General features: G+C 48.2%; 1 protein-coding gene across 4 annotated transcripts in view; it reads left to right on the forward strand.

Annotated features, from left to right (window-relative positions):
- Positions 1-4,758: 4,758 nt before the first annotated feature.
- Positions 4,759-15,000, forward strand: part of celsr2 (cadherin, EGF LAG seven-pass G-type receptor 2) — a 134,006-nt gene continuing 123,764 nt past the window's right edge. For all 4 annotated transcript variants that reach the window (XM_037532528.1, XM_037532529.1, XM_037532530.1 and 1 more), the window contains exon 1: positions 4,759-8,594. In XM_037532528.1, the coding sequence (XP_037388425.1) occupies positions 5,048-8,594 (3,547 nt within the window). In that variant the 5' untranslated portion in view covers positions 4,759-5,047. The remainder of the gene's footprint in view (positions 8,595-15,000) is intronic.

Here is a 15,000-nt window from a genome sequence, read left to right on the forward strand (position 1 = left end):
GGGTGCAGGCATGATCACTTAATGGAACGTAGGGAGTAGGGTGCAGGCACGATCACTTAATGGAGCGTAGGGACTAGGGTGCAGGCATGATCACTTAATGGAGCGTAGGGAGTAGGGTGCAGGCATGATCACTTAATGGAGAGTAGGGAGTAGGGTGCAGGCATGATCATTTAATGGAACGTAGGGAGTAGGGTGCAGGCATGATCACTTAATGGAGCGTAGGGACTAGGGTGCAGGCATGATCACTTAATGGAGCGTAGGGAGTAGGGTGCAGGCATGATCATGTTTAATGGAGCGTAGGGAGTAGGGTGCAGGCATGATCATGTTTAATGGAACGTAGGGAGTAGGGTGCAGGCATGATCATGTTTAATGGAGCGTAGGGAGTAGGGTGCAGGCATGATCACTTATGGAGCGTAGGGAGTAGGGTGCAGGCACGATCACTTATGGAGCGTAGGGAGTAGGGTGCAGGCACGATCACTTAATGGAACGTAGGGAGTAGGGTGCACTCACGATCACTTAATGGAACGTAGGGAGTAGGGTGCAGGCACGATCACTTATGGAGCGTAGGGAGTAGGGTGCAGGCATGATCACTTATGGAGCGTAGGGAGTAGGGTGCACTCACGATCACTTAATGGAACGTAGAGAGTAGGGTGCACTCACGATCACTTAATGGAACGTAGGGAGTAGGGTGCAGGCACAATCACTTATGGAGCGTAGGGAGTAGAGTGCAGGCATGATCACTAAAATGGAATGTAGGGAGTAGAGTGCAGGCATGATCACTTAATGGAACGTTGGGAGTAGGGTGCAGGCATGATCATGTTTAATGGAACGTAGGGAGTAGGGTGCAGGCATGATCACTTAATGGAACATAGGGAGTAGGGTGCAGGCATGATCACTTAATGGAACGTAGGGAGTAGGGTGCAGGCATGATCATGTTTAATGGAGCGTAGGGAGTAGGGTGCAGGCATGATCATGTTTAATGGAACGTAGGGAGTAGGGTGCAGGCATGATCATGTTTAATGGAACGTAGGGAGTAGGGTGCAGGCATGATCATGTTTAATGGAACGTAGGGAGTAGGGTGCAGGCATGATCACTTAATGGAACATAGGAAGTAGGGTGCAGGCATGATCATGTTTAATGGAGCGTAGGGAGTAGGGTGCAGGCATGATCATGTTTAATGGAACGTACGGAGTAGGGTGCAGGCATGATCACTTAATGGAACATAGGGAGTAGGGTGCAGGCATGATCACTTAATGGAATGTAGGGAGTAGGGTGCAGGCATGATCACATAATGGAACGTAGGGAGTAGGGTGCAGGCATGATCATGTTTAATGGAGCGTAGGGAGTAGGGTGCAGGCATGATCATGTTTAATGGAGCGTAGGGAGTAGGGTGCAGGCATGATCATGTTTAATGGAGCGTAGGGAGTAGGGTGCAGGCATGATCATGTTTAATGGAGCGTAGGGAGTAGGGTGCAGGCATGATCATGTTTAATGGAACGTAGGGAGTAGGGTGCAGGCATGATCACTAAATGGAATGAAGGGAGTAGGGTGCAGGTATGATCACTAAATGGAACATAGGGAGTAGGGTGCAGGCACGATCACTTAATGGAGCGTAGGGACTAGGGTGCAGGCATGATCACTTAATGGAGCGTAGGGAGTAGGGTGCAGGCATGATCACTTAATGGAGAGTAGGGAGTAGGGTGCAGGCATGATCATTTAATGGAACGTAGGGAGTAGGGTGCAGGCACGATCACTTAATGGAGCGTAGGGACTAGGGTGCAGGCATGATCACTTAATGGAGCGTAGGGAGTAGGGTGCAGGCATGATCATGTTTAATGGAGCGTAGGGAGTAGGGTGCAGGCATGATCATGTTTAATGGAACGTAGGGAGTAGGGTGCAGGCATGATCATGTTTAATGGAGCGTAGGGAGTAGGGTGCAGGCATGATCACTTATGGAGCGTAGGGAGTAGGGTGCAGGCACGATCACTTATGGAGCGTAGGGAGTAGGGTGCAGGCATGATCATGTTTAATGGAGCGTAGGGAGTAGGGTGCAGGCACGATCACTTATGGAGCGTAGGGAGTAGGGTGCAGGCACGATCACTTATGGAGCGTAGGGAGTAGGGTGCAGGCACGATCACTTATGGAACGTAGGGAGTAGGGTGCAGGCATGATCATGTTTAATGGAGCGTAGGGAGTAGGGTGCAGGCATGATCATGTTTAATGGAGCGTAGGGAGTAGGGTGCAGGCACGATCACTTATGGAGCGTAGGGAGTAGGGTGCAGACATGATCATGTTTAATGGAGCGTAGGGAGTAGGGTGCAGGCATGATCATGTTTAATGGAGCGTAGGGAGTAGGGTGCAGGCATGATCACTTATGGAGCGTAGGGAGTAGGGTGCAGGCATGATCACTTATGGAGCGTAGGGAGTAGGGTGCAGGCACGATCACTTATGGAGCGTAGGGAGTAGGGTGCAGGCATGATCATGTTTAATGGAGCGTAGGGAGTAGGGTGCAGACATGATCATGTTTAATGGAGCGTAGGGAGTAGGGTGCAGGCATGATCACTTAATGGAGCGTAGGGAGTAGGGTGCAGGCATGATCACTTATGGAGCGTAGGGAGTAGGGTGCAGGCACGATCACTTATGGAACGTAGGGAGTAGGGTGCAGGCATGATCATGTTTAATGGAGCGTAGGGAGTAGGGTGCAGACATGATCATGTTTAATGGAGCGTAGGGAGTAGGGTGCAGGCATGATCACTTAATGGAGCGTAGGGAGTAGGGTGCAGGCATGATCATGTTTAATGGAGCGTAGGGAGTAGGGTGCAGGCATGATCACTACAATGGAGCGGAGCTCCAAATGTTGTGACAGAGCTGTGCAATATGATGATATTTTATCTTTATGGCGATAAATTGCTATGATAGTCTTTTCTGAGTGTATTGTAAATGTCTTATTACAGTTTTATTACACAGTGTGTGTAATTAGTCTTGGTTAATAGGATTTATTTTCAGCACAGTTGAATAAAATCATTTTAATAAACCTTCAGTATTATGATTAGAGTATTTTAGAGTGTACATGTGAGCATTTTATCTGTTCCAACTTATTAAATACCCCAAAAAAAGAAATACTGATGTATACCGTTGAAAATGTCTTAAAGAATCATATTTTTTCCATATTGCCCACCCCTATGACGTAAGCACCAACAATTCTAAATCAGTTTTAGATGAAACCTAATACAAAGAGCAGAAGTGTGTTCTTTTCCCAATACAGTGTAGGGCGTAGGGAGTAGGGAGGAGGGAATAGGGAGTAGGGAGAATGGAGGAGGGAGGAGGGAATAGGGAGTAGGGAGAAGGGAGGAGGGAATAGGGAGGAGGGCGTAGGGAGGAGGGAGTAGGGAGAAGGGAGGAGGGAGAAGGGAGGAGGGCGTAGGGAGGAGGGAGTAGGCAGGAACAGATCATAATGGAACAGACGACTCTGGGTTCACCGCGCCGCCTGCATTGACGCGGTCTGGCCAGCAGAGGGCAGCAGAGCGCCGAGCAGCGGAATTCAATGCTGTTTAAACACTACGCGGTAAATGACGGCGATAATGATGACGATGTTTTGCAGATCGCGAGATTTCGAGTAAAACATGAGGCCTTTCTTTAATTTTGCATGTAAAAAAGGGACTATAATTGTTTAAACCGAAGTTGGGGACTGGCCAATAGGAACGCTCCTTGCTCCTGTCCTATTGGACTGGCTGAAGCTTGAATTGAACTTGTTTCCCGCTTATTAAGTGTCGTCATTTATCGATGTGTGATCCGCAGACTCAGCGGGCGTTTCCTCCTTGTTGTTTGGGGTGAAACAGTAAAAGCGGTGCTGCCCTAAAAGCCCCACAGGCGCAGCAGACACAGCGACCGTGTATGAGGACGAAGTAGAGGTGAAACAGAAACTCAGGGAAGGGTTATAGACTGTTATAAGCGCGTTATAGAGCTCTGTGGTTCATTACTGCAGTTCATTCTGTAAAGGGCCCCGATCCTGCCGCTCTCTTTTAAAGGGGAACTCCACCGATTTTCCAAAATTCCCCCATGTAATCGGAGAGATCCAGTAGTGAAGCGGTTCAGACGTCTTTCCAGTGGTGGTGATGGGAACCAGGCGTCGCCATGACTACAACACAGATATAGACACTTTATTTACCATCCAGAACCTCCAGAGAACCTGCACGAGTCTTCTGAGCTTATATGGAATGTTGATGATGGAAAATAGTGGAAAATCTGGAATAATGAGTTCTTTGGGGACTATTTTGCCGCACAGCGCCCTGCATGTCTCCCTCCACCATGAATGGAGTTGAAGTTCTCTAAACTCTCATAAAACAGCGTCTCAGTCATCAGGCAGTGAATTCAGAACCAGTTCATGTAGGAACTTTCTGTAGGAGCTTTTAGAGGGACGTCTGGTTCCCATCACCACCACTGTGAGGAGCTTTTAGAGGGGGACGTCTGGTTCCTATCACCACCACTGTGAGCGGTTCTGACTCGGTACGTTTATCTAGAACCGAGCCGCTCTGATTACGTCTGAACCAGTTGAAGCTATGGTGGGGCTCCCCTGTCCAACAGCAGCGCGCTGATGGAGAGCGCGCTCACTTTGGGCTTAAGTTATCCAGCTAACTGGGTAATCCTCCCCCCACCCCCAACCAGGCTGCCCCGCCCCTCCACTCTCGGCCCCGCCCTCCCCGCCGTGCTGAAGCAGGTTTATGTAAATGAGCGCAGCGGGCTGGTAGGAGCCATTTTAATGAGCGCCTCGGACCGAGCGGAGCGAGCAGCGCGTGCGTGTGTGAGAGCGAAGGAGAGCGCGCGCGAGAGGAGGTTTTGGCGAGCGGACTGCGCTCGCGCTGCCTTCCGTCTCCCAAGTCGTGCGGGATTGACTGCGGAGCTGCGCGCGCGGAGGACTGGGCATGGATCCTGAGCAACAAAGACGCGCGAGGAGAGGAAAAGTTTGAAGGAGAGGCTGGAAGTGAGTGGGAAGCTAAACAAAGCAGAAGGAGCCGGAGGAGCCGGAGGAGGAGGAGGAGGAGGAGAGATGCCAGGCATGAAGTTGGGCTTGTTTCTCGCGGTTCTCTCGCGCTTTTCCCTTTTGCATGGCTTTGTCGTGCACGTGGGTGAAGACGCGCGACCTGGCACGGTGATCACGAGCGCGCACGGGAGCGCCTCGTGCACCTTGGAGCAGGTCATCTCGCCCAGGTTCGCTCAGAACTTCCTGCGCGTCGACGCGCCGGCTGGAACTGCGTCCACCTCGGACGCGCTGAGATGCGAATCGCTGCTGACCAATCCGTTTGCGGTGCACACGGTGGCGGATTGCACGACCGCCGGGGTCACTGGGGTCAAGTTCAGGCACTTGGTCGTGAGTCGGTACCTGGTGCACGTTCGGGGGTCAAGCTGTGCGCGCGGACCTCGGCGCAGAGAGAAATGGGATGTGGAGGTTGTAAGTTTGCTGCAAGCGCCTGGGCCGCAGGTGGACTGCCTGGAGGTGGGCGCTGGACTGTTCCGCGTGCAGGAGGTGTTGCCTGGCGCTAGGACTCCCGGATTGTCCTGTAACGTTACCGGAACTGCAATTTCCTTCGCCGAGGAGTGGTTAGTCGTTTCGGCGCCGCTGTGTCTTCTGGATGGCTCACTGCTGGAGTTTGACCTGCACTGCATGGAAAAAGTGGCCCGGGGGCGCAGAAGGTCCACGCATGTGCGCTGGCACTTGGGTCAGGGACCCTTCAGGCAGCGCTACCTGGAAAAGCTGCTGTGGAGAACGGCCGAGGATTCAGAGTCCGGTCTGCTAAGCAGGAGGAAGAGGAGCGCGAATGCTAACCCCCAGTTTCAGCCACCGATGTACCAGGTTTCCGTCCCGGAGAATAAAGCAGCCGGGACTTCTGTGGTCCTTTTAAGAGCCATGGACCCGGATGAGGGTGAGGCAGGGAGGCTGGATTACTTCATCGAGGCCCTGTTCGACAGCCGCTCAAATAACCTCTTTGCTGTGGACACTGAAAGTGGCCTGGTGTCCACAGTCGAGGAGCTGGACAGAGAAACAAAGGACACCCATGTGTTCCGAGTCACGGCTGTTGATCACGGAACGCCGCGTCGGAGTGCGATGGCAACTCTGACCATAACTGTCAGCGACACGAATGACCACGACCCAGTGTTTGAGCAGCAGGACTACAAAGAGAGCGTGCGGGAGAACCTGGAGATCGGCTACGAGGTGCTGACGGTTCGGGCCACCGATGGAGATGCCCCAATTAACGGGAACATCCTCTACCGCATCCTCAACAGCAATGGATCCAATGACGTGTTTGAAATTGACTCGCGATCTGGAGTGATCCGGACCCGTGGACCTGTAGACCGTGAGACGGTGGAGTCCTATATACTACTGGTTGAAGCCAATGACCAAGGGCGTGTTCCTGGTCCTCGCAGCGCCACGGCAACTGTGCACATTGTGGTGGAAGATGACAACGACAACGCCCCGCAGTTCAGCGAGAAGCGCTACATTGTGCAGGTGCCAGAAGATTTGGCTCCCAACACTGAGATCCTACAGGTGACTGCTACTGACCAGGACCGAGGCAGTAATGCGGTTGTTCACTTCAGCATCATGAGCGGGAACACCAGAGGACAGTTTTACATTGACGCACAAACAGGGAAGATGGATCTTGTGAGTCAGCTGGACTACGAGATGAATAAGGAGTACACACTTCGCATCCGAGCTCAAGACGGTGGACGTCCACCGCTGTCCAACATCTCTGGCTTGGTAACTGTGCAAGTGCAGGACATCAACGACAATGCTCCGATTTTTGTTAGCACTCCGTTCCAAGCTACGGTGCTAGAAAATGTCCCGATTGGATATTCTGTGATACACATTCAAGCCGTAGATGCAGATTCTGGTGACAATTCCCGACTGGAGTACCATCTCACAGAAACAACACCAAACTTCCCGTTCACAGTAAACAACAGCACAGGGTGGATTATAGTGGCGGCCGAGCTGGACAGAGAGAGTCTGGACTTCTACAACTTTGGAGTAGAGGCCCGAGATCACGGAATTCCCGTCATGTCATCCTCTGCTAGCATTAGCATGACAATCCTGGACGTGAATGACAACAATCCTGAGTTCACACAGAAGGCGTACTACATGCGTCTCAATGAGGATGCAGCAGTAGGTACCAGTGTGGTGACTGTGTCCGCAGTAGACCAGGACATTAACAGTGTTGTGACGTACCAGATCTCCAGCGGGAACACCCGGAACCGCTTCTCCATCACAAGTCAGAGTGGCGGTGGGCTAATCACTCTAGCGCTCCCGCTCGACTACAAGCTGGAGCGGCAATATGTGCTGAGCGTCACAGCCTCTGACGGCACACGATTCGACACCGCCAAGGTATACGTCAACGTCACTGATGCCAACACTCACCGGCCCGTGTTCCAAAGTTCGCATTACACTGTCAACATCAACGAGGACCGTCCCGTGGCTACCACCGTCGTGGTGATTAGCGCCACAGATGAGGACACTGGAGAAAACGCAAGGATCACGTATTTCATGGATGACAGCATCCCTCAGTTTAACATAGACCCCGATACGGGAGCTGTGACGACTCAGATGGAGCTGGACTATGAAGATCAAGTGTCTTACACGCTCGCCATCACAGCTCGCGACAACGGAATTCCCCAGAAATCTGACACCACCTACCTGGAGATCTTGGTGAACGATGTGAACGATAACTCGCCCCGCTTCCTGCGAGATCATTACCTGGGCTCAATTATGGAGGACGTACCCATCTACACAAGTGTTGTCCAGGTTTCAGCCACTGATCGGGATTCTGGCCTGAATGGCCGAGTTTTCTACACCTTTCAGGGAGGCGACGATGGCGATGGCGATTTTATTATTGAGTCCACATCAGGAATCGTGCGAACACTGCGGCGCCTGGACCGTGAGAACACTCCCATCTACAACCTTCAGGCTTTCGCAGTGGATAAGGGAGTTCCTGCCCTCAAAACATCTGTAGACATTCAGGTCACGATTCTGGACGTGAATGACAACCCGCCGGTGTTTGAGAAGGATGAGTTTGATATCTATGTGGAGGAGAATAGCCCCATAGGCCTGGTAGTTGCCCACATTTCTGCCACAGACCCAGATGAAGGTAGCAATGCCCAGATCATGTACCAGATTGTTGAGGGCAATGTCCCAGAGGTGTTCCAGCTGGACATCTTCTCTGGTGAGCTCACAGCATTGATGGACCTTGACTATGAAACACGTTCTGAGTACATAATCGTAGTCCAGGCCACATCCGCTCCTTTGGTCAGCCGAGCCACTGTCCACATCAAGCTCATCGATAAGAACGACAATGTGCCGGTGCTCAAGAACTTCCAGATCATCTTCAACAACTATGTGACGGATAGGTCCAACAGCTTCCCAACGGGAGTGATCGGGCAGATTCCTGCCCACGATCCAGACATTTCGGACCAGCTGCGGTACAGCTTTGAGGCGGGAAATGACCTGAATCTGCTGATCCTTAACCAGACGACTGGGCAGATCCGGCTGAGTCGTGCACTTGATAACAACCGTCCACTGGAGGCTTCCATGAGGATCGCAGTCTCAGGTAAGAACACCTGTTTGTATGTGATGGTGTGGTTTCCGCTGCTGATTTGGGAGGGGCACTTTTCTTGTGTAGCTGGATGTTGTGGTGAAAACTGAAAACATCTGAGTGGTCAAAATCCAAATGAGAGAACTAGATTTAAGACTAATCTTGATTGATTGATTGATTGATTGATTATAATCCATCTGTAGCAGACGTATGTGTGTTGTCACAGCGACACAAAAACCTTTGTCCACTTTAGTTGTTTTTATTTTTGCATAAATTGAAAATTCCAGTTGACCTTTGCTTTGTTTTGTGTGCTTTTTATGGAGTGAGTTTCATGGTTGATGGGCTAATAGAAATGGTCCATAATTTCTTGGGAAAAAAATCTGGTTTCATTAACTTTCATTACACATTAAGAGTGTTTTATCCTGCTCCTTTAAAGTAGCCGTTTTGGAGACACCCTTGGGGGGTGATGTTATTGTAAGCAGGATTTCTGAGTAAACTGAATAATTCAACGAAGTGGTGCTCAGTCCTGGTCCTGCCTGTTTGTGTTGCCGCTCCTTAAGAAATATCACGAAAAGCTTGTTAATAATGTTTGAGAGCACCGAAATGTGCAGGTCAGGGGAACCGCTGACATAATCCAGCCTAATCTGTATTGCAGCTGCAGCATAAAGTCAGTTAATGAGAAAAATAATTTCCTGAAGAAGCTGCTGTTTGACTGTTTTAAGTCTTTTAGTGAGCTGTTTATTATTACTGGTCATGGACCCGATGCGACAGGTGCAGCAGACTTTAGGTCGAAAAATACTGAACTATTCCTTTAATCCCAGTTGGGAGTTGTCCAATAGGAGTGACCTTTAGTTTAGGGTTGGGTAATATTACAATATTTGTCGTCATTGTGATAAATTCCATCATAATATGTCCTATAAGCTTTAATAAGCAAGCCGTGGGGATCGTTTGTGACTGCGTGCGTCATCAGAAAGAGAGGACCGTTCTGTTTTATTGCGTTTCGTGTGGTGAAATGTTGAATATAAATCGTTATATTCATACATGTGTAAAATAGGGTTCTTCAAGGGTTCTTTAGTAAAGACAGTGGTTTTGTTTAGAACCATGAACACTCAAAGAACCTTTTGCATGCATACATGATTCTTCGCATGGTGAAATGGTTCTTCAGATTGATGGACCATGTGTTGAGGGTGGTTCTGTATAGCACCAAAAAGGGTTCTGCTGTCTTCAGGCTCTTTTTGAAAAGGTTCTATGAAGGACACAGCAGGCAAAAGCTTCTTTGAGTGTGAATGGTTCTAAACAGACTTTGTTTACTAAAGAACCCTTGAAAACCACATTTTGGTTGTGTTGTAGTTTTTTTTTTAATAGTAATTTTTAATTTTGGCACTGTTTTTTTCCCCAGTTAATCAGATGTCAGAAAAGATGAATATGATGATACGCTGTGTATCGTGAACACGTATTGAAGTGTTGTGATGTTAGATTATCGCCGGGCTGACAGGTCAGTCGTTTTTATATCGAATTGCAATATCGCAATTTAAGAGAGGTCAGTTTTCAAATCGTGAGAGCTGCAGTTTTTTTATTACAGTCTTATGGACAGGAATTTTAACCCGAGAACACAGAGTTGCACACCGCCTGTAGAAGTGAGATGAACCCAGACCTCCACGTGTTGTGACATCACAACCACTACTTACTCTCTTTCTGGCTAACTACGTTAGGGCTCGAGCCTCAAGCCAGAAAAAGTGGATATTCTGGTGTCCTTGGTACAAAAAATGGGTCTGAACCTGAATTTATAGAAAATAATCTAAATGGCAATATTAGTCGTTCAGCCCAGCTCTGTCGCTGTCGCCCAGCTCTACTTTAGCTCTTCTCCTGTCATTCTGGCTCAAGATCTCTGTCTAACGAAGAATTTCCTCCTTTCATCTTTGTGCACGCCTCTTTAAATGGACGCTGTTTTCTTGCGCACTCATAGTCCAGTCATGTTGTTCTGGCAGCAGTTAGCGCGTGGGTGTGTGTCCACACGTCTGTGAGCGTGAGGCGTGATGAGGCTCAGCTGGGAATAAAGGAGAAGAAGATGAAAGTGATGGCTTTAGTGTGTGGATTTCACTGCCGTTGGGTCAGTTGTGGACAGGCTGTGGTTTGTCCTGCAGCGTGTCTCTGTTACGCGGAGCTGCGCTTTTATCAGGGCTTCAGAAAGGCTTCACTTCATTTTCATGACTCTTGTTTTTTTATGCACTTCGCCACACAGCCTGTTTTATTATGAATAACTAGAGCTGCCCGTACTGTACGTGCCCAGTGACTCAGTATTAATCATGGTCAGCGCTGAGCGTCTGAGGCAGATGCCCTCATTTCCTCCCGGATCTGGGATGCATGAATTCAGTTCAGTGGAGATTTCGGCCTTTTGCTGGTTTGCCTGTCCGTGTTTATCATGTATGTTCAGCAAAATGCAGATTTGTATAGTTCCAATGTGTGTGTGTGTGTGTGTGTGTGTGTGTGTGTGTTTCATTATTGTCGTATTAACCTTATAACATTGTAACTGTTGTAGTTGTTGTTAAAGATGATATAAAAATGTACATTAAAGTTAAAAGCACCTTGTCTTTCATCTTTAATTTAGCTGTGACTGATAGAGCTGTGCCTTCAGTTCAGGCCATAAATGTAAAATGGCTTGAAACAAGAAAAAACCACTTCTAGTACAATATTAACCATCCTACACCACGCGCCTTCCATCTCTAACAACTAACCGGAACCTGTTTAGACTGCAGCTCGTATTCACAGTCAGTGGCGCATCCAGAACCTCCAGATAGACTACAGTCACATTTTACGGTCCCTCTATTGTAAATCAGAGCGTGACTGGTTGATTCCTCTGTCTCTTCCTAATGATGCTGGTAGTTAATCTAACGTGTGAGGCCTTCAGTCCAGCTCCTGAAGTCCTGACCAGTGGCTGAGCAGCTCGGCTCTTTACTCCATAGAGAGGACGATCCTGATTGGATCATTTTCTGTTGTGCATTTCCAGAAATGAACTCTTTTGCATAGTTCAGTGTTTATGGTGTAATCAGAGATCCAGAGGGTTTGGTGTGAAACGGTTCAGACGTCTTTACAGTGGTGGTGATGGGAACCAGGCGTCGCCATGACTACAACACAGATATAGACACTTTATTTACCATCCAGAACCACCAGAGAACCCACACGAGTCTTCTGAGCTTGAATGTTGATGATGGAAAACAGTGGAAAATCTGGAATAATGAGTTTTCTTTGGGGACTATTTTGCCGCACAGCGCCCTGCATGTCTCCCTCCACCATGAATGGAGTTGAAGTTCTCTAAACTCTCATAAAACAGCGTCTCAGTCATCAGGCAGTGAATTCAGAACCAGTTCATGTAGGAACTTTCTGTAGGAGCTTTTAGAGGGACGTCTGGTTCCTATCACCACCACTGTGAGGAGCCTTTAGAGGAGGACGTCTGGTTCCCATCACCACCACTGTGAGCGGTTCTGACTCGGGAAGTTTATCTAGAACGGAGCGTTTCACACCAAACCGCTCAGAACCGCTCTGTTTACATCTTAACTGGTTAATTATGCAGTAATTTAGAATTTGTTGTTCCCGTTTAATATATTAACTCATTTTGGACTCTTTCTGTCGGTCATTTCATCATGAGATGTTCACACAGTGTAAAAGGCAGCTGGTGTTTTCAGATGGTTTTCTAACAAGAGGGAAAAGTTGGGTTTTGATGTAGCGGTGATGATATATTGGCTTGTATTTTGCCTTTAGATCGTTTATCTTTTTTAGGGTAGAATCCACTCCGTCACTCTCAGGGACCTTCTGAGATAAAGTAATCTAAACCGCGGCAACGTGTTGTTCTGATTAGGATGCGGTAATGAATTGAGCCGGCAGGCCGCGTGGTCTCTGGAGGGGTCGTGCTTTGCCACGTCCATTTGATTTACCGCACGTCCAAGCGAGAAACGTATTACATGCTAATTTATGCGCATAAACCCAGTTACGGCCTCAGATTAGCATGGAGTTACATAATCTACAGGGCCTGCTCTGACTTTATACGCTGCAGTTTATGCTCAGGCTCAGACTGAGGAGGGATTTTCACTGGGAAATCCCCACTGAAGGGACAAAGCTGGTTTAGACTGTGTCTGGGAAATGAACTGTAAGCGTCTTGTTTGATGATGCGTTCACACCTGCCCTGTGAACCGCACGTCTGAGGGTCGTGTCCTCTGATGTCTGACGGAGGTTTATGGACTGTGTGCACTCACTTAGTGAACTCGCCATTTGTAAGGGTCAGTTTTGGCTTTTTTTAACCTGAAAAGTGTGATTGTAGACAAAGAAAGACTGATCTAGAAATCTGAGAAGGACTGGCCACTTTATCAGAAACCCCTCCTTGTAGCTCCTCCTTGCTGGCGTACAGCTCAAGGGCTTTTATATAGACCACATTAAAGATTTATGAGAGTTTAGAGAACTTCAACTCCATTCATGGTGGAGGGAGACATGCAGGGCGCTGTGCGGCAAAATAGTCCCCAAAGAAAACTCATTATTCCAGATTTTCCACTGTTTTCCATCATCAACATTCCATATAAGCTCAGAAGACTCGTGTAGGTTCTCTGGTGGTTCTGGGTGGTAAATAAAGTGTCTATATCTGTGTTGTAGTCATGGCGACGCCTGGTTCCCATCACCACCACTGTAAAGACGTCTGGACCGTTTCACTCCAAACCCTGAATCTCTCTGATTACGTCGTACAGATGAAATTTGGTGGAATTCCTCTTTAAGACATATTACAGTTAAGAATGTTTTTCCTTCTCCTGAGAGATTCGTATTTCAGAGGTACAAAGGTTTGTGAAAGTGATAATATATTCAAAAGGCTTTCAATTCTGGAAACGCTGAAGAGAAAATCATCCAGTGTGGATTGATCTCTCTGTGGTATCTGGGTAGATACAGCCAAGCTGCCCTCCCATTGGTCAGGACTTCAGGAGCTAGACTGAAGGCCTTACATGTTACATTAACTACCAGCATAGTGAGGAAGAGACAGAGGAATCAACCAGTTACGGTCAGGAAATGTCACTCTAGTGCTTATGGAGGTTCTAGATATGTGACTGACTGTATAAGAACCATAGTCTAACCATAGTTTCATGTATTTGTAAGGAATGGAAAAGCAGCGTGGGTGACGTGTCTCTACGGTGAACCATTCCACACCAAATCCACTCAGAGTGGCCCTGTTTACATCAAATGCTTATCAAATTTGGAAAAATCAACTAAACTCTCCCTTAAAATTTAAAGTGAGCCGTATAATTTTATAAGTGTGGCCCCATCTGGTGTTAACTTTGTGTTTGTGTGTTGATTTGTTTCACTCAGACCTTCTGCTTCTGTCCTTTGTGGCTGTTGAATGATGGCAGCATTCATAACACTCGTGCTCGTGTCTCTGTGAGACTTACAGGCCGCTGCACTTCTTCTTTGACCTCCTAACCAATTAAAACACAGACGGCGCCATGGGCTCTTTCTAAACATGACTCGGCGTTTTGTTACCGGGGCAACGGTGTCCAGCCGAGGAGTAGCCAGCGGTTTTAATGCTGCCTTCAAGTCCAGTCGGAAATATCGGTTTTATGAGATGAGCGCACATGAACGCCACCACGATGCCGTATTCACTAGGATTTTTCAGTGAGCCCTGAGTTTCGCAGTTGAGGGCGTGTCAACAAAAAACCAACGACGGCCGCTGAGAAACCGACGGTACTTCAGTTCTTCATCAGCCACTATCTTAACACTGCGGGCTAAAACCATCCGCGCTTGGAAATTCAGACATAAGCACATTCTGTAACACGGTTAACTGATTTTCTCATCCTCTGCCCTTCACCTTGTTGAGGTAACGCAAAATTCAGACTCTTTAATAAAGGGAAAAAAAAGTAAACCAAAAGCATCATTATTCCCAGTGTATCCGTCTTATTTCCAGCCAAAACACCCTTAACACAAATCAAGTCGTACTTCCGGGGAGGAATTAAAAGCAACCTCCGGTTGGATGGCTAATTAGCGCCATGCTAACTGGTAGCTGCTTAGTTTCTTTCATTATTAGTAGCGTGTAGTGTCGGATCACACTGTTCTTGTTCTGTTTAGTCTTCAAAAAAAGCTGGTTTTTCCCAGTTTTCCTCCTTATTCTAAAAGCCGAGCTGCGTAAACGAAGGTACGGACAGAATTCGGGCTTCCTGCTAATGTTTTTAGCTTTGCTAGCGTGCGTTAGTCCATGTTTGTGGGTAGAAGTGAGTCGTACAGAGTCAGAAACCACACAGTCGAGTCTGAGAGAGTCGCTGAGGACCTCCGCACACAGTTTGAGGAGAGTGTGTGATGACCGAGGCCTGCAGTTAGCGCCATGCTAAGCTATTGGCTGTCCGTTACTTGTTAGCTACATTAGCCTTGCAGCTTCAGCGCTGAAACGAAAAGA

This window comes from Pygocentrus nattereri, chromosome 21 (genome assembly GCF_015220715.1).
Source record: "Pygocentrus nattereri isolate fPygNat1 chromosome 21, fPygNat1.pri, whole genome shotgun sequence".
NCBI lineage: Eukaryota > Metazoa > Chordata > Actinopteri > Characiformes > Serrasalmidae > Pygocentrus > Pygocentrus nattereri.